The following is a 24,722-nucleotide window of genomic DNA, read 5'->3' as shown; positions in this document are numbered from 1 at the left end:
TTTTAACATGATTATAGCACCAGCACTCCACTTAATTTCAGACTTTCCAGTAAACAAAGGAACTTAAGTGAAGGTGTAGTCTGATCGTCCGGGTGAGTGTAGTCCTGAAAAGAACTGTTGTCGGTGGTAGTGACTGACGTTTCGACAACCTGTGCGGAAGTCATCATCAGAGTCAAGTGAATAGTTGTTGTGAGTAGAGTGTTCTTATTTCAGTGCGTGTAAAATGATGGGTCAGTTTTGCCGTGATGTTATTGGCTGTAAGACTCAAGTGGCGTAAGACTGTCGTGATTGGTCTGTTTCGATCCGTCAGTAAAGTTAGGTCGTTCTGTTTGGTCGTTCTGTTCGGTTAACGTTGTTTAGTAAATGACGTAGTGTGGTGATGGGTTTGTGGGCGACGCGGATATTGAAGGGTAGTAAGATGCGCGAGATGTTTTCAGACATGCCTTTTATGTACGGTATGGTTGCTGTAGTCGAAGGGGTTGCGGTGTCGTTTGTTTCGGTAGTGGTAGTGAGTCGTTGAGTGTTTTGTCGGATGAAGTCGTTGTTGTAGTTGTTCTTCGTAAAAACACGGTGAAGGTATTTGTTCTCGTCGGATAAGCTGTCTGTCGAGTCGCATACTAGTTTCGCGCGTCGTGTTAGACTTCTGATAGTTGTGGCTTTGGTTACGATACGTTGACGACACATTCACCGCCGTTCGACACAACGAAATTGACGCATTCCACCACCACCTTAACGAACAAAACACTGACATACAGTTTACCAGAGAAGTCGAAGAAAATGGCAAACTTCCTTTTCTAGACTGCCTGGTAAGCCACAACGACAACTCATTTCGGACGACTGTTTACAGGAAACCGACACACACCGACAGATTACTAGACGAGTCATCTTAGACGAGTCTTCCAATTTGATCTGGAACAGTGGACAAGAATAGCCACCTAGTGGATGTCCATTGTTAAATCATTATTTATTTATTTATTTATTTATCTTACAACCCTACATCACACACAGCCACAACTATCAGAACTCTAACACGACGCGCACAACTAGTATGCTACTCGACAGACAGCTTATCCGACGAAAATGAATACCTTCACCGCGTTTTTACGAAGAACAACTACAACAACGACTTCATCCGACGAAACACTCACCGACCCACTACTACTACCGAAACAAACGACACCGCAACCCCTACGACTACAGCAGCCATACCGTACATAAAAGGCATGTCTGAAAACATCTCACGCATCTTACTACCCTTCAATATTCGCGTCGCCCACAAACCCATCACGACACTACGTCAGTTACTAACCAACGTTAAAGACAAAGACGAACCGAGGAACAGACAGGGAACGATTTATAACATCAATTGTTCCGACTGCCAAGCCTCCTACATCGGTGAGACTGTCAGAAACCTCACAACAAGACTGACTAAACACAGACGGGCGACGAGGAAAGGTGATGTCAGCAATCACATTGCTGAACACCATCGACTTACCAACCACAACATTGACTTGGACTCTGCACAATGCCTAACCTACAGCACTGACTATTTTCAACGACTAGCTCAGGAAAGCTGGTTTACTAACTTAGAACAGACTCCCCTAAACAGATGTTAACACTTACCCGCTCCATACAAACGACTCATTCACGCATAAACATCACAAACGACCGAAAAAGAACGACCTAACTTTACCGACAGATCGAAACAGACCAATCACGACCGACTTACGTCACTTGAGTCATCACGGCAAAACCAACCGATCATTTCACACAAACTGGAATAAGAACATTCTACTGACAACAATCATTCACTTGACTCTGATGATGACTTCCGCACAGGTTGTCGAAACGTCAGTCACTACCACCGACAACAGTCCTTCTCAGGACTACACTCAGCCGGAGGATCAGACTACACCTTCACATGTTACCCCCGGGTTCAAGCCATTTACTGCAAAGGAACTTGAGCAAAAAAAAAAATTTAAAAAATAATAATGTGCCACTTTTACTAGCATAGTCTGTAAGGGTCTATACCCTCAAAGAAAGGGAAAGGAATACTGTTCGTTACGAAGGAGCTTTTAGCTAAAGAACGGCTGCGAAGGAGAAGTGGCATTTTCAGGCCAGCGGAGGCAAACACGAGAAATGCGCGCAGGAGGATGCTGCGAACCACACGCGACAATCGTCTTTCGAGCTCTAACCGACCTCCCATAGTGCCAGGCTCTGTTCCCCTCAAACAAAAGCAGATTTGCTTTGTAGAGCATTACACAAATTCTCAAACCATTATCTTGATTGATTGGGCATCGAATATACTAAAGAGCTTTTTTGATGCTTATGGAAACAAGGGCTTTTTAGGTTGGCAAGTAGTGGCGTAGCTAGGATTTCACACATTCGAATTCTGTGCTCCTTACGTAAACTGGCCTACACTCCTGCTTTATTTTGTGTATCAACAAGCTCGTGTTCACACCGCGAAAATGACTGACAAATAGAGTATGATTCTGTGCATTCGCGCGGTTTTTGCAAAACGGAATTATAGGTTTTATCTATTGTTCTAACAACCAATCTTTTCAACCACCAAAACGCAACACCATCGACTGCAGAAGTGCCATTACTTAACTCCTTTAATAATTAGCCTACTTAGTTAAAGATTACAATACGTAAAGCACGCCAAAAATTACTATGGTTGTCATGATTTAAACTATGAACAATTTTCAAATTTTAAAGGATTACTTCGATGTCAAAACTAGAAATTAAACTTAATAGGTTCTAGAGGAACCATACTCCGAGAAAAGTCCAACGTTCATTGCAATAAAGTCACAGACGATATTTTCAAATCCTGACAGCCAGTGACAGGGTCTAATTCTATATTACATAGACAAAGTTTAATAACATCTGCGCATGTCACATAGACGGTTATAAATCCATAGCAACAGTATGTATTTAACAATTATTCCACTCGCGCTTGTTGGATATGAGATGATAGATAGCCAACGAGGCGCGTAGCGCCGAGTTAGCTATAGTCATCTCATATCCAACAAGCGCGAGTGGAATAATTGTTTTATTAAAAACACCCCCACGATATTAGACAAATCTTCTCTTCTCTTCTTTTTAGCTCCCTTTTGATTTTAAGCAAACGCGTACACTTATCATATTTGTAGATTATGGTATATTGGCTCCTATATCATAATGGCTAAGCCCATAAAGTCTTGAATTGCATTATCCAACGATCCAGTTTTTAATAATAATTGATATGGCGCAATTTTTAAAACAATTCAAAGGATTAATCCTTGATACTTCAAAACCACTTTTTTTAAAGCAAAATATGATAAAACTATCGCTGAGGACCGTCCAGCTGACGTGTCGAGATCAACGTAGCCGAACTTACTCCAAATGCATTTTGACGATCGAACTTCGATGATAGACCGGTTAATATCAGCAAGGATGAAACTATGGTGTGCAAAAGATATTTTGTGCCCGTTCTGAGAGACATCCGAGGTGAAAGTTTGAAGCGTAATTTCTCTACTAGTGTCGTGATCTAGGGGGAAAAACCACAGGGCGTTTCAATTTTTTAAATATTCTGCCATTTTTAGTCTAACGTTGCTATGGTTTGAAGAGTGAGCCTGCAAAAGTTCTTGAGATTTGAATGGGGTTTTTAGCTCTGCCTTTTATAGATCGGTTGCAGCACGTGTCAAACGCAACTGAATGCACTCTGACTGGCTCTTTAACTTGTAATGTTGATCGCTAGAAGTCTTGCGTACAAGGAAATTGTCTGTTGTTTCTTAAATTTTCTACACTACAATGCACCACAATTAGGTGTTGCTGGACTTAATCTGTATAAGTATGCTGTAAACTGAAGTCTTGATATCTTTGTTTGAACTCTCAATTCCGATTTGATCTTCGCTGATCCACGAGTCACGAGCCTAACGCTTTAAATAATTACGAATTTATGATTATTGAACTTTATGTGTTACCAATATTCAGTTCTGCTGTACGTAGCTAAGCAAGTGCATTCTGAACAAATCTCACTTTCTCATCTTCAGGGCTAAAGTTCTTCACATAAATCGCCTATGCAAAATCATAACACCCTTTTGCTTCTTGGCTGAGACCGAGACAATTGTGCACATCACCTAGGTTTATGTAAATATCTGTTACCTTGACGTGTTCCGGACCGAATATCTTAAGGCGAATATCCAGCTCTCGCTCGTGACTGTCTTTGGCCTGCTTTGGGTCACCCAGCTGCCTGTGGACAGTGCCCAGGTTATTGTAAGACGTTGCGACATGAACATGCTCAGGTCTGACCTTTTTCAACCAAACATCCAGCGCTCGCTCGAGACAGTCTCTTGCCTGCTTTAGGTCACCCAGCTGCTCATGGACAAGGCCCAGGTTATTATAAGACGTTGCGACATCAACATGCTCAGGTCGGAGCTTTTTCAGCCGAACAGCCAGCACTCGCTCGTGAAAATCTTTTGCCCGCTTTAGGTCACCCAACCACTCGCGGACAGTGCCCAGGTTATTTTAAGACGATGCAACATGAACATGCTCAGGTCCGAGCTTTTTCAGCCATATTATAAGACATTGCGACATCAGCATGCTCAGTTCCGACCTTTTTCAGCCGAACATCCCGGGCTCGCTCGTGAAAGTCTTTTCCCTGCTTTAGGTCACCCAGCTGCTGGTGGACAAGGCCCAGGTTATTATAAGACGTTGCGACATCAACATGCTCAGGTCCGAGCTTTTTCAGCCGAATATCCAAGGCTCGCTCGTGACAGTCTTTTGCCTGCTTTAGGTCACCCAGCTGCCCGTGGACAAGGCCCAGGTTATCATAAGACGTTGCGACATGAACATGCTCAGATCCGAGCTTTTTCAGCCAAACATCCAGGGCTCGTTCGTGAAAGTCTTTTGCCTGCTTTAGGTCACCCAGCTGCTGGTGGACAGTGGCCAGGTTATTATAAGACGTTGCGACATCAACATGCTCAGGTCCGAGCTTTTTCAGCCGAATATCCAAGGCTCGCTCGTGACAGTCTTTTGCCTGCTTTAGGTCACCCAGCTGCCCGTGGACAAGGCCCAGGTTATTATAAGACGTTGCGACATGAACATGCTCAGATCAGAGCTTTTTCAGCCAAACATCCAGGGCTCGCTTGTGAAAGTCTTTTGCCTGCTTTAGGTCACCCAGCTGCTCGTGGACAACGCCCAGGTTATTATAAGACGTTGCGACATCAACATGCTCAGGTCCGAGCTTTTTCAGCCGAACATCCAGGGCTCGCTTGTGAAAGTCTTTTGCCTGCTTTAGGTCACCCAGCTGCTTGTGGACAAGGCCCAGGTTATTATAAGACGTTGCGACATCAACATGCTCAGGTCCGAGCTTTTTCAGCCGAACATCTAGGGCTCGTTCGTGAAAGTCTTTTGCCTGCTTTAGGTCACCCAGCTGCTGGTGGACAAGGCTCAGGTTATTATAAGACGTTGCGACATCAACATGCTCAGGTCCGAGCTTTTTCAGCCGAACATCCAGGGCTCGCTTGTGAAAGTCTGTTGCCTGCTTTAGGTCCCACAGCTGCTGGTGGACAACGCCCAGGTTATCATAAGACGTTGCAACTTTAACATGCTCAGGTCCGAGCGTTTTCAGGCGAACATCCAGGGCTCGCTCGTGAAAGTCTTTTGCCTGCCTTAGGTCACCCAGCTTCGTGTGGACAAGGCCCAGGTTGTTATAAGACGTTGCGACATCAACATGCTCAGGTCCGAGCTTTTTCAGCCGAACATCCAGGGCTCGCTTGTGAAAGTCTTTTGCCTGCTTTAGGTCACCCAGCTGCTTGTGGACAAGGCCCAGGTTATTATAAGACGTTGCGACATCAACATGCTCAGGTCCGAGCTTTTTCAGCCGAACATCCAGGGCTCGTTCGTGAAAGTCTTTTGCCTGCTTTAGGTCACCCAGCTGCTGGTGGACAAGGCCCAGGTTATTATAAGACGTTGCGACATCAACATGCTCAGGTCCGAGCTTTTTCAGCCGAACATCCAGGGCTCGCTTGTGAAAGTCTTTTGCCTGCTTTAGGTCCCACAGCTGCTGGTGGACAACGCCCAGGTTATCATAAGACGTTGCGACTTTAACATGCTCAGGTCCGAGCGTTTTCAGGCGAACATCCAGGGCTCGCTCGTGAAAGTCTTTTGCCTGCTTTAGGTCACCCAGCTGCTCGTGGACAACGCCCAGGTTATTATAAGACGTTGCGACTTTAACATGCTCAGGTCCGAGCTTTTTTAGCCGAACATCTAGGGCTCGCTTGTGAAAGTCTTTTGCCTGCTTTAGGTCACCCAGCTGCTCGTGGACAAGTCCCAGGTTATTATAAGACGTTGCGACATCAACATGCTCAGGTCCGAGCGTTTTCAGAAAAACATCCAGGGCTCGCTCGTGAAAGTCTTTTGCCTGCTTTAGGTCACCCAGCTGCCCGTGGACATGGCCCAGGTTATTATAAGACGTTGCGACATGAACATGCTCAGATCCGAGCTTTTTCAGCCAAACATCCAGGGCTCGTTCGTGAAAGTCTTTTGCCTGCTTTAGGTCACGCAGCTGCTGGTGGACAAGGCCCAGGTTATTATAAGACGTTGCGACATCAACATGCTTCGGTCCGAGCTTTTTCAGCCGAACATCCAGGGCTCGCTTGTGAAAGTCTTTCGCCTGCTTTAGGTCCCACAGCTGCTGGTGGACAACGCCCAGGTTATCATAAGACGTTGCGACTTTAACATGCTCAGGTCCGAGCGTTTTCAGTAAAACATCCAGGGCTCGCTCGTGAAAGTCTTTTGCCTGCTTTAGGTCACCCAGCTGCCAGTGGACAAGGCCGAGGTTATTATAAGACGTTGCGACATGAACATGCTCAGGTCCGAGCTTTTTCAGCCGAATACCCAAGGCTCGCTCGTGACAGTCTTTCGCCTGCTTTAGGTCACCCAGCTGCTCGTGGACAAGGCCCAGGTTATTATAAGACGTTGCGACATGAACATGCTCAGATCCGAGCTTTTTCAGCCAAACATCCAGGGCTCGTTCGTGAAAGTCTTTTGCCTGCTTTAGGTCACCCAGCTGCCCGTGGACAACGCCCAGGTGATTATAAGACGTTGCGACATCAACATGCTCAGGTCCGACCTTTTTCAGCCATACATCCAAGGCTCGCTCGTGACAGTCTTTTGCCTGCTTTAGGTCACCCAGCTGCTCGTGGACAACGCCCAGGTTATTATAAGACGCTGCGACATCAACATGCTCAGATCCGAGCTTTTTCAGCGAAACATCCAGGGCTCGTTCGTGAAAGTCTTTTGCCTGCTTTAGGTCACCCAGCTGCTCGTGGACAAGGCCCAGGTTAGCATAAGACAATGCGACATCAACATGCTCAGGTCCGAGCTTTTTCAGCCGAACATCCAGGGCTCGTTCGTGAAAGTCTTTTGCCTGCTTTAGGTCACCCAGCTGCTCGTGGACAACGCCCAGGTTATTATAAGACGTTGCGACATCAACATGCTCAGGTCCGAACTTTTTCAGCCGAACATCCAGGGCTCGCTTGTGAAAGTCTTTTGCCTGCTTTAGGTCACCCAGCTGCTCGTGGATAACGCCCAGGTTATTATAAGACGTTGCGACTTTAACATGCTCAGGTCCGAGTTTTTCCAGCCCAACATCCAGGGCTCGCTTGTGAAAGTCTTTTGCCTGCTTTAGGTCACCCAGCTGCTTGTGGACAAGGCCCAGGTTATTATAAGACGTTGCGACATCAACATGCTCAGGTCCAAGTTTTTTCAGCCGAACATCCAGGGCTCGTTCGTGAAAGTCTTTTGCCTGCTTTAGGTCACCCAGCTGCCCGTGGACAAGGCCCAGGTTATCATAAGACGTTGCGACATCAACATGGTCAGGTCCGAGCTTTTTCAGCCGAACATCCAGGGCTCGTTCGTGAAAGTCTTTTGCCTGCTTTAGGTCACCCAGCTGCTCGTGGACAACGCCCAGGTGATTATAAGACGTTGCGACATCAACATGCTCAGGTCCGAGCTTTTTCAGCCATACATCCAAGGCTCGCTCGTGACAGTCTTTTGCCTGCTTTAGGTCACCCAGCTGCTCGTGGACAACGGCCAGGTTATTATAAGACGCTGCGACATCAACATGCTCAGATCCGAGCTTTTTCAGCGAAACATCCAGGGCTCGTTCGTGAAAGTCTTTTGCCTGCTTTAGGTCACCCAGCTGCTCGTGGACAAGGCCCAGGTTAGTATAAGACAATGCGACATCAACATGCTCAGGTCCGAGCTTTTTCAGCCGAACATCCAGGGCTCGCTCGTGAAAGTCTTTTGCCTGCTTTAGGTCACCCAGCTGCTCGTGGACAACGCCCAGGTTACTATAAGACGTTGCGACATCAACATGCTCAGGTCCGAGCTTTTTCAGCCGAACATCCAGGGCTCGCTTGTGAAAGTCTTTTGCCTGCTTTAGGTCACCCAGCTGCTCGTGGACAACGCCCAGGTTATTATAAGACGTTGCGACTTTAACATGCTCAGGTCCGAGTTTTTCCAGCCCAACATCCAGGGCTCGCTTGTGAAAGTCTTTTGCCTGCTTTAGGTCACCCAGCTGCTCGTGGACAAGGCCCAGGTTATTATAAGACGTTGCGACATCAACATGCTCAGGTCCAAGTTTTTTCAGCCGAACATCCAGGGCTCGTTCGTGAAAGTCTTTTGCCTGCTTTAGGTCACCCAGCTGCCCGTGGACAAGGCCCAGGTTATCATAAGACGTTGCGACATCAACATGGTCAGGTCCGAGCTTTTTCAGCCGAACATCCAGGGCTCGTTCGTGAAAGTCTTTTGCCTGCTTTAGGTCACCCAGCTGCTCGTAGACAACGCCCAGGTGATTATAAGACGTTGCGACATCAACATGCTCAGGTCCGAGCTTTTTCAGCCGAACATCCAGGGCTCGTTCGTGAAAGTCTTTTGCCTTCTTTAGGTCACCCAGCTGCTCGTGGACAACGCCCAGGTTATTATAAGACGTTGCGACATCAACATGCTCAGGTCCGACCTTTTTCAGCCGAACGTCCAGGGCTCGCTTGTGAAAGTCTTTTGCCTCCTTTAGGTCACCCAGCTGCTCGTGGACAACGCCCAGGTTATTATAAGACGTTGCGACTTTAACATGCTCAGGTCCGAGCTTTTTTAGCCGAACATCTAGGGCTCGCTTGTGAAAGTCTTTTGCCTGCTTTAGGTCACCCAGCTGCTCGTGGACAAGGCCCAGGTTATTATAAGACGTTGCGACATCAACATGCTCAGGTCCGAGTTTTTTCAGCCGAACATCCAGGGCTTGTTCGTGAAAGTGTTTTGCCTGCTTTAGGTCACCCAGCTGCCCGTGGACAAGGCCCAGGTTATCATAAGACGTTGCGAAATCAACACGCTCAGGTCCGAGCTTTTTCAGCCGAACATCCAGGGCTCGTTCGTGAAAGTCTTTTGCCTGCTTTAGGTCACCCAGCTGCCCGTGGACAAGGCCCAGGTTATCATAAGACGTTGCGACATCAACATGCTCAGGTCCGAGCTTTTTCAGCCGAACATCCAGGGCTCGTTTGTGAAAGTCTTTTGCCTGCTTTAGGTCACCCAGCTGCTCGTGGACAACGCCCAGGTTATCATAAGACGTTGCGACTTTAACATGCTCAGGTCCGAGCGTTTTCAGGCGAACATCCAGGGCTCGCTCTTGAAAGTCTTTTGCCTGCTTTAGGTCACCCAGCTTCGTGTGGACAAGGCCCAGGTTATTATAAGACGTTGCGACATCAACATGCTCAAGTTGGAGCTTTTTCAGCCGAATATCCAAGGCTCGCGCGTGACAGTCTTTTGCCTGCTTTAGGTCACCCAGCTGCCCGTGGACAAGGCCCAGGTTATTATAAGACGTTGCGACATGAACATGCTCAGGTCCGAGCTTTTTCAGCCAAACATGCAGCGCTCGCTCGAAACAGTCTTTTGCCTGCTTTAGGTCACTGTGCTGCTGGTGGACAGTGGCCAGGTTATTATAAGACGTTGCGACATCAACATGCTCAGGTCCGACCTTTTTCAGCCGAACATCTAGGGCTCGCTCGTGAAAGTCTTTTGCCTGCTTTAGGTCACCCAGCTGCAGGTGGACAATGCCCAGGGCATCATAAATATCTGTTTTTTGTAATTCATTACTTGGGTTTCTTAACTCGGCGATTGCTAGGACTGCTGTAAAGTAGCTTCTTGCAGCTGGATATTGAGAGTGCTCAAGGCACATATTTCCGAGAGTTGTAAAGACCTTAGAATAGTCCTGCAAAGTCGATCCACCAATTTGAGCGACTTGCGATATTCCTTCTTTAGAAAAGAAGGGGTTGGCGTCTGTAATCACTTTTGCCAAATGAGGGACAATTTTCGTGCCAATGACTAGAGAATCTTGATCCTCAAATCTGGAGAGGGATAAAGCAGCTCCCAGTATGGATTTGATTTTCTCATCCTTTCTACATTTCTTTGTTACTGAATTAGCAACGTAATGGACGACTCCATGCACTCGAATGTACACACCGCTCTCCTCTTCGTCAAACAATAACAATGGGCATCGCTTTATCTTTACGCCAATTGCATCTTTATTTTCATATTCCTTTTCCATTTCCATAAAGTACTCGACAACAATATCTGTTAATATTGGTTGTGGCGCACAAAGAGAGAGAAAAGCGAACAAGTGCTTTATAACTCTGTCGGAACTAATTTCCTTTTCCAAGGCGAGTGTTATTGCTGTGGTCATTGTTTTTGGGTAACTTGGGTTTGTCTCGGCTAGAATGTTCTCAGTTGTGCGTCGCTGTCCTTTTTCAAGTTTTTTTAGATAGTCGGTCCAGCCGAAGTTTGGAGCTCTTTTACCTTCCCGAACTTGTCTTACATAGACGGCGGCGCCGGCCAAAGCAAGAGGCAGGTAGTCCAGATACCGTGCAATTTCTTTTTCCATCTTATCATCAGTGACACCAGAAAGGAGCCTTAACAAAGAGCTGGCATCGTCAGGAAGCATCCCTTCACTTACTGATATTTGCTGAATGGAAGAACTTGTCAAAGGAATAGACGCGGTGTCTTGCGTTGTTATCAATAACTGGCCCCTCATCCATTGCTGGTTTGCTAAATCTGTCAAACAAGTATATACCTGGGACAGATTAGTGACATTGTCAACTACTAGTAACCACGAAGTGTAAAGCCCAATTTTTGCGCTTATCAGGGTCTTGAGACTTGCAATTTTCTTTTCTGTGTTCAGATCTTTGGAATTATAAGTGTCTGTAACTGAGTGATCCGGACATTTACAGTTTCGAGCGAAAGAGACATACGATTCCAAAAGTGTCTCTGAATTTTCTGCATTAAGCGTCATAACAAATGAAACCCCAGAGGGAGTTTCTTTGCTTTCGTCGAAAAATTGCTTGGCTACTAGTCGAGCCAGCTGAGATTTTCCACTTCCAGGGTTTCCTGATAAGTACAAGGTGCTGAAGCTCTGATTGTTGGAGCTTTTGAGTGCTTTGAGATGTTGTATGATTTTACCAACATCAGATTCGCGAGGGGAGACGTCATGTGCAGGTTCAGGAGGGAGAATGCAAAATGGGGGAACTTTGGTTTGCAGCTGTTCTTCAAACGTCTGCCGCTGATTCTCTTTTTTTTCAAGTTCCTTGTCTTTTTCTTCAAGTCTTGTTTCTTTTTCAACAAGTTCCTTTTTTTGTTGTTGAATTTTTGTCTCCTTATTTTGAACCTCCTGTTGAAGGTCGTTAACTTTCTTGAGAACATTTCTTAACTCTTCCGTTGGGAAACTTGTATGTTTTTGGACTTCAAGGATTTGTTGAATGGGAAGACCGAGCGACAGAAATGCAGTAGTTACCTTTAAAATCGCAATTTGAAAATCTCTGCTGGAAAGGTGGCCTCGTGGCATGCGCGCAAATTCTTCATTGCGAAAATTTCTGAGAACATCTACATTAGACCGAACAGCTGGATGGAGACTGCAGATGGAATCGGAATAAAGAATGGAATAAAACAGCATGGTACAATCCCATTCCGCTCTGTCACCATTGATCATAGTTTTCAAGAGACGGGCCTTTCTACTTCTGTTTCGTGGGGATTCATGGCTCTCAAAGTCCATTCCATTTTTCGGCTGATCCTTCCATTCTCCCAGAGTTGCCTTGTAGCGATTGTCCCATTCTTGTTTGAAGATTGTTCGAAGGCCTTCAGCTAGTACATCAGTGACAATGTAACAGATCCTGTAGTAATTCAGTTGCTCTGCACTGTATTCCAAAGAGGACACCAATAACTTGCATTGTTCCTCTTCGCGAAATAAAAAAGGATATTTTTGTTACCCAACAGACAAAAATTTACAATAAAAAACATGGAAACTATAACTGTGCTATTACTACTTTTTAATTGTAATTAAGGGGTGAAGCTCTTTGATGAGCACAATCATCGTTCATCCTCACAATTAGTTGACACAAAATGTTTGAAGAGTTCTATTTATGTGCAAAATAACACTCCTGTTTCTACCAGACCCTAAGTCATTGACGAAAACCTCGACCCTCATTAAATCATGTTACCTGATACAGATAAAAGTTTAAGGAATCACGATACAACATCGTTTTGAGCGGAAGGGGGCGAAAAGATTGATTTAACAAAGTTAAAAGAAATAGAATTGAAGTCATAGGGGGTTGAAAAGGTCAATGCGTCAAACATTTGTCTCCAGTTGACCGATTTAAAAGTGAACAAGGTTGAATTCCGAATATTTAGAATAACACTTTTGCCGAGATTGAGAGAGAAATAATTAAAGCTTTTCAAGTTATAAACGAATTGAGCTTTTTAATGTTTGCTCATATGCAATCACTGATTACGAATAGCTTTTAAAATTCCTTTTAGGGTTTTCCAGTTTGTCTCTCAGTTTCATCTTGACCACATGGACAGTTCAACGGCGCTGAAATTATTTATAAGAGCTTCTTGATCTTTTAACGTCCGTAAAATAGGACTGGGTTAATCTTTCTTAAACCGGGTTACTATCGCGAAATTCAAAGAGGCATAATTTTTACAAGTTAAAGAAAAACAATTCTTGTATACCACCATCGTGGGATAAGCGTTCAATGATATGGACCGGAAGTTCCTTTAAACATCAAACAACAATGCGTCAAGTAAGCTTTTCCTGAAGTCTCCTAATTCGATTCAACCTTCTTAATGACCCATGAGCATGACAAGGAGGATGGTGTGTGATTAGCAGCTATGGAGGTAAGACTATCAATTCATGAGAGTCGATCTGGATCTTGTACTATCCACAGACTAAAATGTTTGCTGAAGACGACCCAGTGATGTTCGTATTGCAACCCTTATCCCAGGGCTCCAAAAAGTGAGTATCAAACAAATTCTAAATCACACATAGTCTCCCTTGCACACTTAAACCTTACACTTGCATTTGAAGGAGGAAGTTGTCACTTTGTCTTACCTTTAAAAAAATCGTATTTAAAGTCTACACTTTCTTCGGAAGGTTGTGGAGTGACATCACTTCCTATTGAGGAAATTGTAATGGTTGATGAAGAAAATATGAAGAAAAAGTCATTTGGGTAGGACAAGTACCCTCGAAGGAAAAGAACACCAAGCTACAATGGTTAGGGAAAGTTGCTGGCTTTTCGCTGCTATTTTCAACAAACTGGGAAGCGACTTCTAAAGGTGTTAGAGTCTCCCATCTAACAGAAACAGTAGGGGCTGTAGCAGCAGAATTAGCACAGGCACAACCTCCTAGAAGAGCTCCTTGTCGGAGCGATACAGCTTTGTATTAATGGAATTTGTTAATTCATGCAATTCAGCCTTAGATGACTGCCATATGGATTTAATAAAAGTTCTACTTTACTTTACTTTACTTACTTATCTTTAATATTTGAAAATACTGAAGGGCCGCAGCCTGGATGAAAAATAGTTGAAATTTAAAAACGGTCATTTAATATTTTTGTCAGGAATAAGGTAACTATCTCCTAGTTGAAATCTGTAACAAAGAAAAGTTTTACTTTTGGCCCATGGATGACGTGTAATCATTCCATAAGGTGTAGGAGTCAGTCGGGAAGTTTTAGGGTTAGGGTTTTAGAGTTGAAAACTGGAACTCTTTGAGTTAGGAACACTAACGACGAAAATGGACATCGGATTCCTAAACAACGCTGAACGCGATGATGCTCACAGCGACATCGTAAAAGCTTCGATGGTTTAAAGCGACGATATCAATCGACTGTGGACGATTCGTTCAATACATTTTTCCCGATAACGCGGATGGAGGCTGCACAAAGATGGTAATAATGGAAATAGCCACTGATATGGTAAAAACGATGATGCTGCAATGATTCTTTATTTTTTTTCCTTTTTATGAAATTTTCTAACGCTCCAAATAGCTTTCAATTCGCCAAATACACCAATTCCCATTCTCTCTTTTTTATTTAGCTGTCTTTTCTTTGGTTACTCCAGTTTATCCATCAGCCACCCCACAAAAGGCTTTGATTAGAGAGTAGATTTGGACAGGTAGCAGCTCTAGCATCAACCAGACTAGACACCAGGCTGTGTTTTCATTCCCCACTCTGCAGGTCGTTTCAAGCGTCAATCATTTTGAAGATTTTAGTGAACTCAGACCTAAAGTTTTTTCCCCAGACCTGCTTCATTGTTCTAGAAAATTCACGAGAACTGAAACGAGCGTCTGTAGCCGTAAAATGGCGGAAATCAGTGCCACGAGTAGAGGCAAATGAACTTTGCTTGTAAAACGTCCACAAGAAAGCAAGCTCGTATCAATTTGATAAGTTCGTATGGAGGAGATTGAGATGTGGTTCAAAAGGCCATGTTCAACTAGTGTATTTTGTGCACCACTGTTATCGTTATATTCCGAAAAACTCGGTATTTTTTCGCACAACCCGTACGTTAACGGCAAAGAATAGCAAAACGGCAGTAGCTTTTGCTAATATTTTAAAGGCAAAAAATAGAAAAAGAGTATCATCACCCAGAGCACAACTAAGTTGTTACTTAAAAAGGGGTATATAGACGATGTTTTCTGTCTGTAGTACAGAACCAAAGACAATAAAAGAATTTGTAAGAAAGGCAAACAGCTACATTCTGTACATTGTACCACGATACAATTGGTATTCAGACTCAGAAATTATATTCTTGAAAACAAAAGCGTACGAGCGCGAGAGGTTTAAAAGGGAATTCGACCCTTGGCGTCCAAAACGCATCAAAAAGAGAAGAAGACCTACAAAAACTTTAATTTTTATCGGTGTCATTTATCGAGCGCAAGGAAAGGATCCATAAGAGGAGAAGTGCTACGCCTTCTATGAATAAGATGCTCACACTCCACGTTTAATAAAAACTCAACAGTGTTTCAAACTACGCTTAAATAGTGGGGGATATCAAGATGAAACTTAGAAGAAATGTATTCCTGAATTTTATCCCATCGGGAGTGAAAGGTTTTTTAAAAACTTACTTGGGATAAGGCCTAAGATTGATTGCAAACGTTCCGACGGTCACCCAAGTGCCGAGAGGAGCTTTTTATTTGACTTTCCTCCTAAATGATGTGTAGCAGGGCCTCAGCAGACCCGCTGCTCTTTTTTTGCCAAATCCGAAAGCTGTCTTTTAATCCTTCCATGCTTTTAAATCGATCTAGTCAGCCATATTATATTATACAGTGGCTTTCCATCCTACAGGACGACCTTTTTTCGATGGCTTCATAATCGTGAACGTGGAATGAAACGAAAAAATTACTTAGTAGATAAACGATAAAAACTTGAAGAAACTAGATGAGGTTATGAAAAGCCGTTTCTCGAACAAGATTGCGAAGATTTTTTCGGGTAATATTACACACACGGCAGGCATTCTGGTTGAGCGTGGCCCTCTAAGTCTAAAGTGGGTCCTGTTCGTTTAATTTGGAGCTCACGGCTAGAAAATTTTCAATTACACTTTCCACATGCGGTATAAGTCAGAATCAGTTCAGGTTAACCTCGTAATAAGAGGAAAAACTGTTTGTTTTCGAGGATTTAAAAATTAGTTTGGGACTTTTTATTTCCGCGCGGAAAAACCAGCCTGAACTTTGCCAAATTTGCAACGTCCACATTTACATCACGTCCATGAGTCGGTTTTCCTTCACACATTCGAACGTATTTAAGTTCTAAGAAAGTTCTTGAATAAAAATTGAGCTCTATTGTGAACTGGAAATAGGACAATAAAATCATTTATACCAGTAGGTCACTAGTTCTTTGGCGAAAACGTTGAGGAAGGTCAGCAATCTGATACTAGTATAATTTGGATATATCAACAAAGTTGAAATGGTAAATTGGCCACCGTAACGATTACAAAAGCTGACGTTTCAAGCGTTAGCCCTTCGTCGGAGCGAATGGCGAAGGGCTAACGCTCGAAACGTCAGCTTTTGTATAGATGTAACACACTCAAACGTTTGTCATGCAAGGGTTAACATTGTGCAATCACAATTTTTCAGATGAGATCGTTAGATGGATGGATACGAAAATTATCATACTAAAAACATTCCCCCCCCCCCCCCCCCCGAAACCCCGAGAATTTTAACTGTTGAAGATTAGTCCGCCCCCTGGGTCACAGCTGTGTTTAAATGCCGTACCCAAGTGTCGGATTTGAGTGGATCTCAAATTTACCATGAGTATCAAATTTGCCGTAAAACGGCAAATACAATTAGTCGTTAGGTATATGAATTGACATAGTTAGTTGTAAAGAATGTAACCGTAAAAAGTTTCCTTTGAACCGTATTAGAAAGAAATTAAGCATTAGACGTGATATGGCCCAGATTTTTTATCGCCAGTCGTTATCCTCTAGAGTTATCTTTGTGACCCTCTTCTCCACCTTACAACGCCTAAAATTACAGCGATGCCCGGAACAGATGATTGCGATCGCTGAGAGGAGTGTTAAGAATTGGTGCTCGGGCTAAAATCAGTGATATTTCGGCCTCGACATTGGTATTGCCGATAGACTTTAGGTGTTAAGAAAAGACTTTGCGGCACGAAAATAGCTGAGGTATCAAAAGCATCACCTTTTTCTCGACTTTGTTTTTTATCCGACTGAATTTAGCATATTTCGAGTTAATTTAAGCCATTTGAGAATCATGGGTTGGTTCGTAATCTGATGCCTGCAACTGGTGAAACTGATGTAGATCATCTTCTTTTTTTTTATTCTGGCATTGTCTACACTAGAAGGCAAAAGTTCCATTTACTTACCTGTACCAACTTTGTTTGTGAACACAGAGCCATTTTCTTCTTCGGTTGTTTTTGCTGATTGATCTTGTTCCTCTAATTCCATTGGGAACCGGTTTTCCTCATGATTGTCGTCTGTGGAGATTACACAAAGTAGCCAAATCAAAGAGATCCATTCATAATGTTCTTCCTTACTATTTTGTAGTCATTCGCCGAGCCCCCTTCACTGACGTGAGCCTAAAGAGTGCTCAAAGTTCTTGTAGATACAGAAATGGTCATTGTTCAATGGTGGACCCTCCGTCCTTTTTTAATTTAAGGTGGCGGCGCACGTGTTGATTTGTTCAGGCGAAAAGTGACGTCAACTCGTTGACTACATTATTAAATTCTTATATTTTAATATTAGCCTGTTTTTAATGATTACATTTTACACTTTATATATTCTAGTTCTTAATTCTTAATTTATTTAAATTTATATACCTTCACAAGGCTTTATAATTTCCTTTTTTCTTTTTATTTCGTGGCGTACCTGTAAACTAGCTTTTAGCTAAGCGTTCTGACAACGTTAAATAAATTGATTGATTGATTGATTGATTGATTGATTGACGTCGATGTAAAGGCTGAAAAATCTCAAAGCTTCTAACATCCAACCTCAAAATGCTAATCGCGGTTTGACGTTTGCGCTTAACACATACAACGGGGATCTAAATCTCTCTTTTGCTAACTTTTCACCTCCGAGGGACTCGCGCGAGATTTGGGCCTGAAAATATCGTTATCGTTGCCGGAAAGATGAGTTAAAATCATCTCTTTGTGCTGTATTGTATCGCTGTTTTAGTATATACTAATTAACGACTATTCAGCCACTTCAAAATTCACAGACAGTAAATTGGTAAACCGAATGAGATAGAGATAATTAAAAAAAAAAAACACACACACACAAAATACGGCTGAAGACAAAGATGCTTTTCCATTATTGTAACTTGAGGTTCAACACGCCTTATCGAAAAATCTGGCGATCACGATCAAGTTGGCTTTGGGTCGTGGATGAACTTAATTTTCGTGCCCACGTGATGAGGGAAAACCGAGACTATTACGCCTAATACGGGGTCTGCCTATATTAGTTTCTCTATTGTGCAATAATTAATTCAGTTATATGTAACTAATTTGTTCAGCTTAAAAAAATTCCACTTTTTTTAAAATATGTTCTGCTAAGTCTTTGCGCTGCATAAGTTGACGTTGCAATCCAAAATTCAAAACTTGACACTTTGCGTCGAACTTCTTTTCTCCCTGAAGTCCCATCATTTAAAAACCCCGCATATCTCGAACCGTTTGAGACAGCGTGCACCAAAATGACTTATTGCAGTATAATCCCGAATTTGGCTAAAATAACTAAAATAATAACAGTTAGAAAGGTTTATCTCTTTTACTTACTGGACGGATTTTTGACTGCATCAGCAAGCTCGAGAATATGACTTGATTGTAAGTGTTCTTCATTAACGCTGAAATCTTTAGACAATCTAAGTATAAAAGTCAAATTATGACTTAGTATTACCAACAAGCGAGTCAACAGACAAATCTCGGTTGAATTCACTTCCCAGTTAATGCTGAAAATGAAAAGAAATTGTTCATACTGGAAACTCTGCGCAAAATTTTAACTCAAAAAGGCTGGTTTTTTATTCATAGCCGATGCCTGGGCGTTCTTCTCTTGTTGTCTGAGTAACTTATGATGCTTGTATTTTGGGGTTCGTCCACGATTTTCTATCAACTGCGCTTATGAAAAATGATGTTCCCATTACTTTTCTTGTTGCGATTCAATACACCCACATATAAAAAGTATGAATTACAGCGTAAATGACAAACCAGTCGGAAATAAAGTTGCATGAAGTTCAAGTTAACACCAAACAATTCTTGGGGTCAATCAGTTCACCTTCGTGAAGAGGTGAAAAAGTCACGAGTTTTTCTGTTAAGACTATCAACCAACCTGCAGTGACACGAGCTTCGGATCTAATCAACCGGCCATTTCCAATCCAAACTGTCATGTAATTACAGTGGTATGTTTGAAAGTCTCAAATGTAAATGGAACCACCTTTACATTCAAGATCAACAGTTTGAGAAGTTATTCTTCCATTGCCTTAAAAAGTGTCTCTAAAGAATTGTAATCCTAACAGAAATTCGAATCACGCTTCTGTATCAAAAGCGTTAAAATCAAACATCGGAGAAAAGCAATCTTCTCAATTTCCTGAGCTACTACAACTGTACCTAAAGTTGCCGGCAGATATCATTAAATGGTAAAATTCTATGAAGCAAGGCAATTGTCAAGGTCTCAAAGATACATGCAGTTAAATGTGCACTTTGTAATAGTAGTAGGTGCGAAAGGGACTTGCAAATTGAGCCCCTCTTTGCTTTAATGAAAATCACGCTTAGTCTCATTGCCTTCTCTGAGATTTTTGACAGAGAAAGCTTTTATCACCCCATCATATTATCATTGGCTGCATTTTCAATACTTTAGAATAAAAATGGGCATTTATGGAAATACACACGGTACCTTTCACTTATGGACTCAAGGTACTGCGCGGTATCTTCGTGGCCAAAAGCTCTTGCAACATTCTCTGGTAACGGAGTAGTACTCCTGTATGCATTAAAGACCACTCTTCCAGCTGACGAATTGAATACTAATGCAATGAACTGTCGAGCATCAGTTTCCGCTGCTGTATACACCAGCAGCAGTAAGCCTTGAAGTGAATATAAAGGATTCCCTGAATCCATGGACCCTATGAAAGGAATTTTGATTTAAGACTTTTGATGCAAAGTGATGGTAAAACGTTATTCAGACAATTCGCTTCCGATCATTAGACGATTTGCTACCGATCTAACGATGAATATGGATTCCATCCACCTTATGGCTCGTGTGTTGTTGTAGCGAAGACATTTTCGCTCGTCTTGCCCTTAAATAAATTAGTGTCGTTTTGCCGTACTTTTCCAACAGAACCTAAAGAGACTTGCTGGGTTCACAAAAACAGCTGTAAAAGAGCGCTTTCATTACAGGTAACTTAATGGTTAGCACTGGACCAGGTTTCATTGCTGAAATATGTTATGCAATTTATGTAATTGACCACGTGAGCGTAAGCGCTGGCCTCGTCTTTACTTCTTGAATAGCTTCCTTCCTATTTCACCTAATTATAACTTTCTACGTATAACAATGTATCTGGTACCTCTCGTTTGTTTCACATTCATTTACGTGTTATAGCTCAATACGTCGATAGAGAGGCGAAGTGCCTTGGGAGGGAATAGTATTTCATTTGATATGATGAATTCTACTAGGCCATAAATTCGCCCGGAGTTAAAGCCCAGAAACGAACCCCGCAGCCATTCAGTGCAACTCCAAGCGGAAAGAAACTCGGTCCGTAACGAACAATACAGCCCTCGAACTCGGTTATTAAGAGGTGTATTCATAGGGAACCTATTTATGGCCACATGCATCTCGCCAAAGAACCAGCACACACACTATGGATTCCAATAGTCCTCTACGTAAGTCTTCCAAGCGTTTTTGCCAAAAAAATAAGGAACGATGTCAAGCTGTCTCTTTTGCTTACCGGAACAAGGGGATTTCGTCTCTTTTTCTTTGCTATCAGTGGAGTGTCCTTCACAAGCAGTCTTCCATTCTTCAAAAAAGGCGCTACTCTGTTTTCTCTCCGCGACTATTCGCTTGAGTGCCTTCTTATCTTCATCATAATAGTAAATTTTTGTTTGCCCAAGATCACTGGATTTGCCGGTCTTGTCACTTTTTCCACTCACTTCTACAATGACCCAACCTTCTTTATCAGTAGCTGTAAAATTCAGAACGCACGTCTAGACAATTTATACTAATGTGCAAAAAAAGGCTATTGTCGATGTTATGACTATCATTTCATTCAAAGCCAGTTCACAGCATTGAAAGCAAACTAACGAAATGTGGGTTTTCAAAATAGAACCCCGTGTCGATCAAATTTTCGTCTTGTGTAAGTCTCAGATACCAAAGATCTACATAACATCCTCCAGGTCTCATGAAATGGGTGGTCTCAAAATTTTTCAAGTCGTTGTAATCTGTGGGCTAGTTTCAGATACACCTTTTTAAGTCAAGAATTCACTTCTCTACGAGCCACATGGGGACCAGCTGTGTCGGTATCAAATCTAAAAAACAGCGATCTCGCACCGCTGATACAATAACGGGGCTAGTTGAGTAACTGGCCTTAAATAAGGAAGGCTCACTTAGATTTAGATGTTCAATAGATGAAGTATATGCCTACGTAATGCTAACATTTCTGAGCTAGCCCTCCAATCTTCTTCATTTTTCATCAAGCTTAAATATCAAGAGCATCTGACACTTGATTAAAATCAAGGCAACTCTACTTACCAGGAATTCCTCTTCCAACAAGAACGTTTGTTTTTTTTTCAAGTTTATACACATCAATAGAGCCCAGACTAGCAAACCCAGCAGTTCCAGAAGTAAAGTCTGAGGGTAGGTCAGGTTTAAAAGTAAACCAGCAAGGTCCTCCACCCTGTTTGGGAAGAACTAAAAAATCACCTTCACATTTCAAGAACATATCTAGTATACCTTGGCGATTACCATTATTACCAAAGCATAACCAATGTTTCTTTGACAATCCCCCCCTCCCCCCCCCCAAAAAAAAATATATATATATAATCATTTGTTCACAACCACTTACCCATCTGATCGCTTTGAAAAACACTTACATACCCCTTCATTCTAAAAACTGCGGGGAACAAATACGTATACTAATTACCATAAAAAGTAGTAGACTAAACAACCAAAATATGATAGACATAACACTCAATGCCATTTAGTTCTCTTGCCTTCCGGCAAGGCCCAAAAGAGCTCAAACTGGAATCTTTCCTCGCCACCTATAAGGGAACATAACCCTTAGTGACAGACAAAGATCCCATATAATATTATTGTGTAGCTTTTACATTTTCCGTAAGCTACACAAAAACAGTCTGCTTAATCTACCTGATGTTATCATAATACATTAAATTTTCTGCATGTAGTCTGGTTTGAATGAGAAGATAATGGTGCAATATATTTAACAAATTAAATTAAAGTAATTCTTTGACAGTTAGTATGGAAACGACGTTACCCTCTGCTCAATGATTCCTTTACTCTGAACTAGTTTTCAAGGACCGTTTTTCTCTGACACATTTAGGTTTATGGAGATTACGGAATGAAAACAGTTTTGTGTAGGTTTATTGGTTTATAATCGCTTTATGCATGTGGATTCGGTACCGTTGGAAACCGGTCACGAAGTAAGTTTGTTTGCTATTTCTGTCACTTGATCTACTGCTCCGTACTACTTACTCGTATAGAGAACCGGGGTGATTTACTATGTGGCTTTTGCTATTATTCATGCTCTGATAGCTATTAGTTTAAATGGAAGCTTTTAGATCGTTCAAGCGCTGTTTTTTGTTTTACGATGTGTAATGTAACGTTTTAATTTCAGAATGAATAAAAGAAAGAATCTAAGTATCATTCATCCTCGGAGACCCAGGGGCTGTGAGTGGATTTCAAGTTAAGGGCAGAAGAGCCCCTGGGGACATTGTCTTACAAGACTAGTTCCAAACGGTCGAACTCGTTCTGGCATCTGATTAGTGCCAGAAAATCTTTGTGTTTTTCTGCCCAATCAGAGTGAAGTGTCCTTTGGAGTCCTTTCATGTGTTTTAACACGCACATAGCTCTGTTGCTCGCTATGTTTGTTTGGGCCGTGCGACGAAGCTTTGCCCGAGGTGAAAAGTTTCCGTTTCAGCACACAATGTAAGGGAAATCGATCAGATTGTCCGCGAAATTTTACCGGAAAATTATACTGAATACTTTCGCAGGTATCACAAGAGAACGTGTTTAAAAGTTTGCGAGGTTCGTGTAAAACATAATGGTTGCAGGCATTGATATGTCGCTTTAAACGTTAGATGAGATGTAAGCCTAAATCTTTCAAGATTTTTTGTACAATTTGTTGTGACTGAGACTTTTCCAATCCCGTGAAGTTATTTCGTCGCACGGGCCACGCAGGTATGTCAAGCAACTGGCGCCTAAGCTTACTTAGCTTTCTGTGCGCGCCAAATTCTAATCGTTGCTTTGTAGTAAAGTCTTTCGCAATATGGCCAAGGTTGCAGAGAACGTTAAGTACGTGGACGACCTCCAGCAAGCGCTTAAAGAAAGCTTAGCTGTGTTTCCGATTAGCTAATTAAAATCATAACAAAAACTAATCATCGAGAATATCGTGGAAAGGAGATGTGTTTCAAACAGTTAACGAAGGGGTTTGAAAAAAGTTTAATCTTTCAGCTGCTGTGTACAGTGTTCAAATTCTTGAGCTCGAAAGGCCACGGATTCTCTTCTAGTCCCTTGGTCATTGTCATTTCACCTCATTTGTTGATTGTTGGAGACCAAGTTAAATACCTTTGATCATTGGGAATCGATCCTGCTTTCATTAGGGAAAACAAAACCAAAGACCAAGAAATATTAGATGGAAAGGGCGGGCTTCCTTTATTGTAAATGTCAGCTTAGTACAGGGTTATCTACCCACATCTAATAAACAAAAGTTTCCACTTTTAGCTTTTTTTTTTTTTTCAAGCGAAGATTACATTAAAATTTGGCCGGGCGTGCGCAAAAAGTTGCGTAAGCGCCAGTTGCTCGACATACCTGCGTGGCCCGTGCGACGAAATAGCTTCACGGGATTGGAAAAGTTTCAGTTACAGCAAATTATACAAAAAATCTTCAGAGATTTAGGCTTACATCTCATCTAAAGTTTAAAGCGACATATCAATGCTTGCAATAATTATGTTTTATACGAACCTCGCAAACTTTTAAACACGTTCTCTTGTGATACCTGCGAAAGTATTCAGTATAATTTCCGGTAAGATTTCGCGGACAATCTGATCGATTTCTCTTACATTGTATGCTGAGACTGAAACTTTTCACCTCGGGCAAAGCTTCGTTGCACGGCCCAAACAAACATAGCGAGCTACAGAGCTTGTTGTATATGTACGTGTTAAAACACACGAAAGGACTCCAAAGGACACTTCACTCTGATTGGGTAGAAAAACACAAAGATTTTCTGGCACCAATCAGATGCCAGAACGAGTGCGACCGTTTGGAACTAGTCTTGTGAGACAATGTCCCCAGGGGCTCTTCTGCCCTTAACTTGAAATCGACCCACAGCCCCTGGGTCTCCGAGGATGAGTATCATTTGGCTGATACACACGATCCACGGGACTCCATCGATCTAGTCTTGGTTTCACTCTGACGGAACAGCAGTAAAAATTTATATTACCTTCAAAGGAGTCGTTGATGGTTCAATGCTTATGACATAACAGCCATTCCTCAATAAATTCGGTGACAAATGTCCTTAATAATGGGATAATGAAAAAAGATTGGTCACTGATTTAGTGAAGAATGATCCAAATGATGGTTCCATGACACATGGTGCCTACCACTGTCATACACCTGTTAGGTAAGGTGAGTTAATTTCCCTCCTTTAGCTCACACATGCAGACAGACCAACAGTTTCTCAAAATTTG

General features: G+C 42.5%; 1 protein-coding gene across 1 annotated transcript in view; it reads right to left on the bottom strand.

The window, feature by feature from the left end:
- Positions 1 to 2,406: 2,406 nt before the first annotated feature.
- Positions 2,407 to 24,722, bottom strand: part of LOC148730217 (uncharacterized) — a 43,843-nt gene continuing 21,527 nt past the window's right edge. The window contains exons 7-14 of the mRNA XM_088760804.1: positions 24,476 to 24,549; positions 21,550 to 21,694; positions 20,750 to 20,983; positions 19,702 to 19,927; positions 18,588 to 18,673; positions 17,184 to 17,294; positions 13,418 to 13,480; positions 2,407 to 12,264 (exon numbers count right to left, since the gene is read on the bottom strand). Of these exons, the coding sequence (XP_088616930.1) occupies positions 5,096 to 12,264; positions 13,418 to 13,480; positions 17,184 to 17,294; positions 18,588 to 18,673; positions 19,702 to 19,927; positions 20,750 to 20,983; positions 21,550 to 21,694; positions 24,476 to 24,549 (8,108 nt within the window). The 3' untranslated portion in view covers positions 2,407 to 5,095. The remainder of the gene's footprint in view (positions 12,265 to 13,417; positions 13,481 to 17,183; positions 17,295 to 18,587; positions 18,674 to 19,701; positions 19,928 to 20,749; positions 20,984 to 21,549; positions 21,695 to 24,475; positions 24,550 to 24,722) is intronic.

This window comes from Stylophora pistillata, chromosome 5 (assembly GCF_964205215.1).
Source record: "Stylophora pistillata chromosome 5, jaStyPist1.2, whole genome shotgun sequence".
Taxonomy (NCBI): Eukaryota; Metazoa; Cnidaria; class Anthozoa; order Scleractinia; family Pocilloporidae; genus Stylophora; species Stylophora pistillata.
Note: the sequence above shows the minus strand (reverse complement) of the source record. Positions and strands in the feature narration are given on the sequence as shown.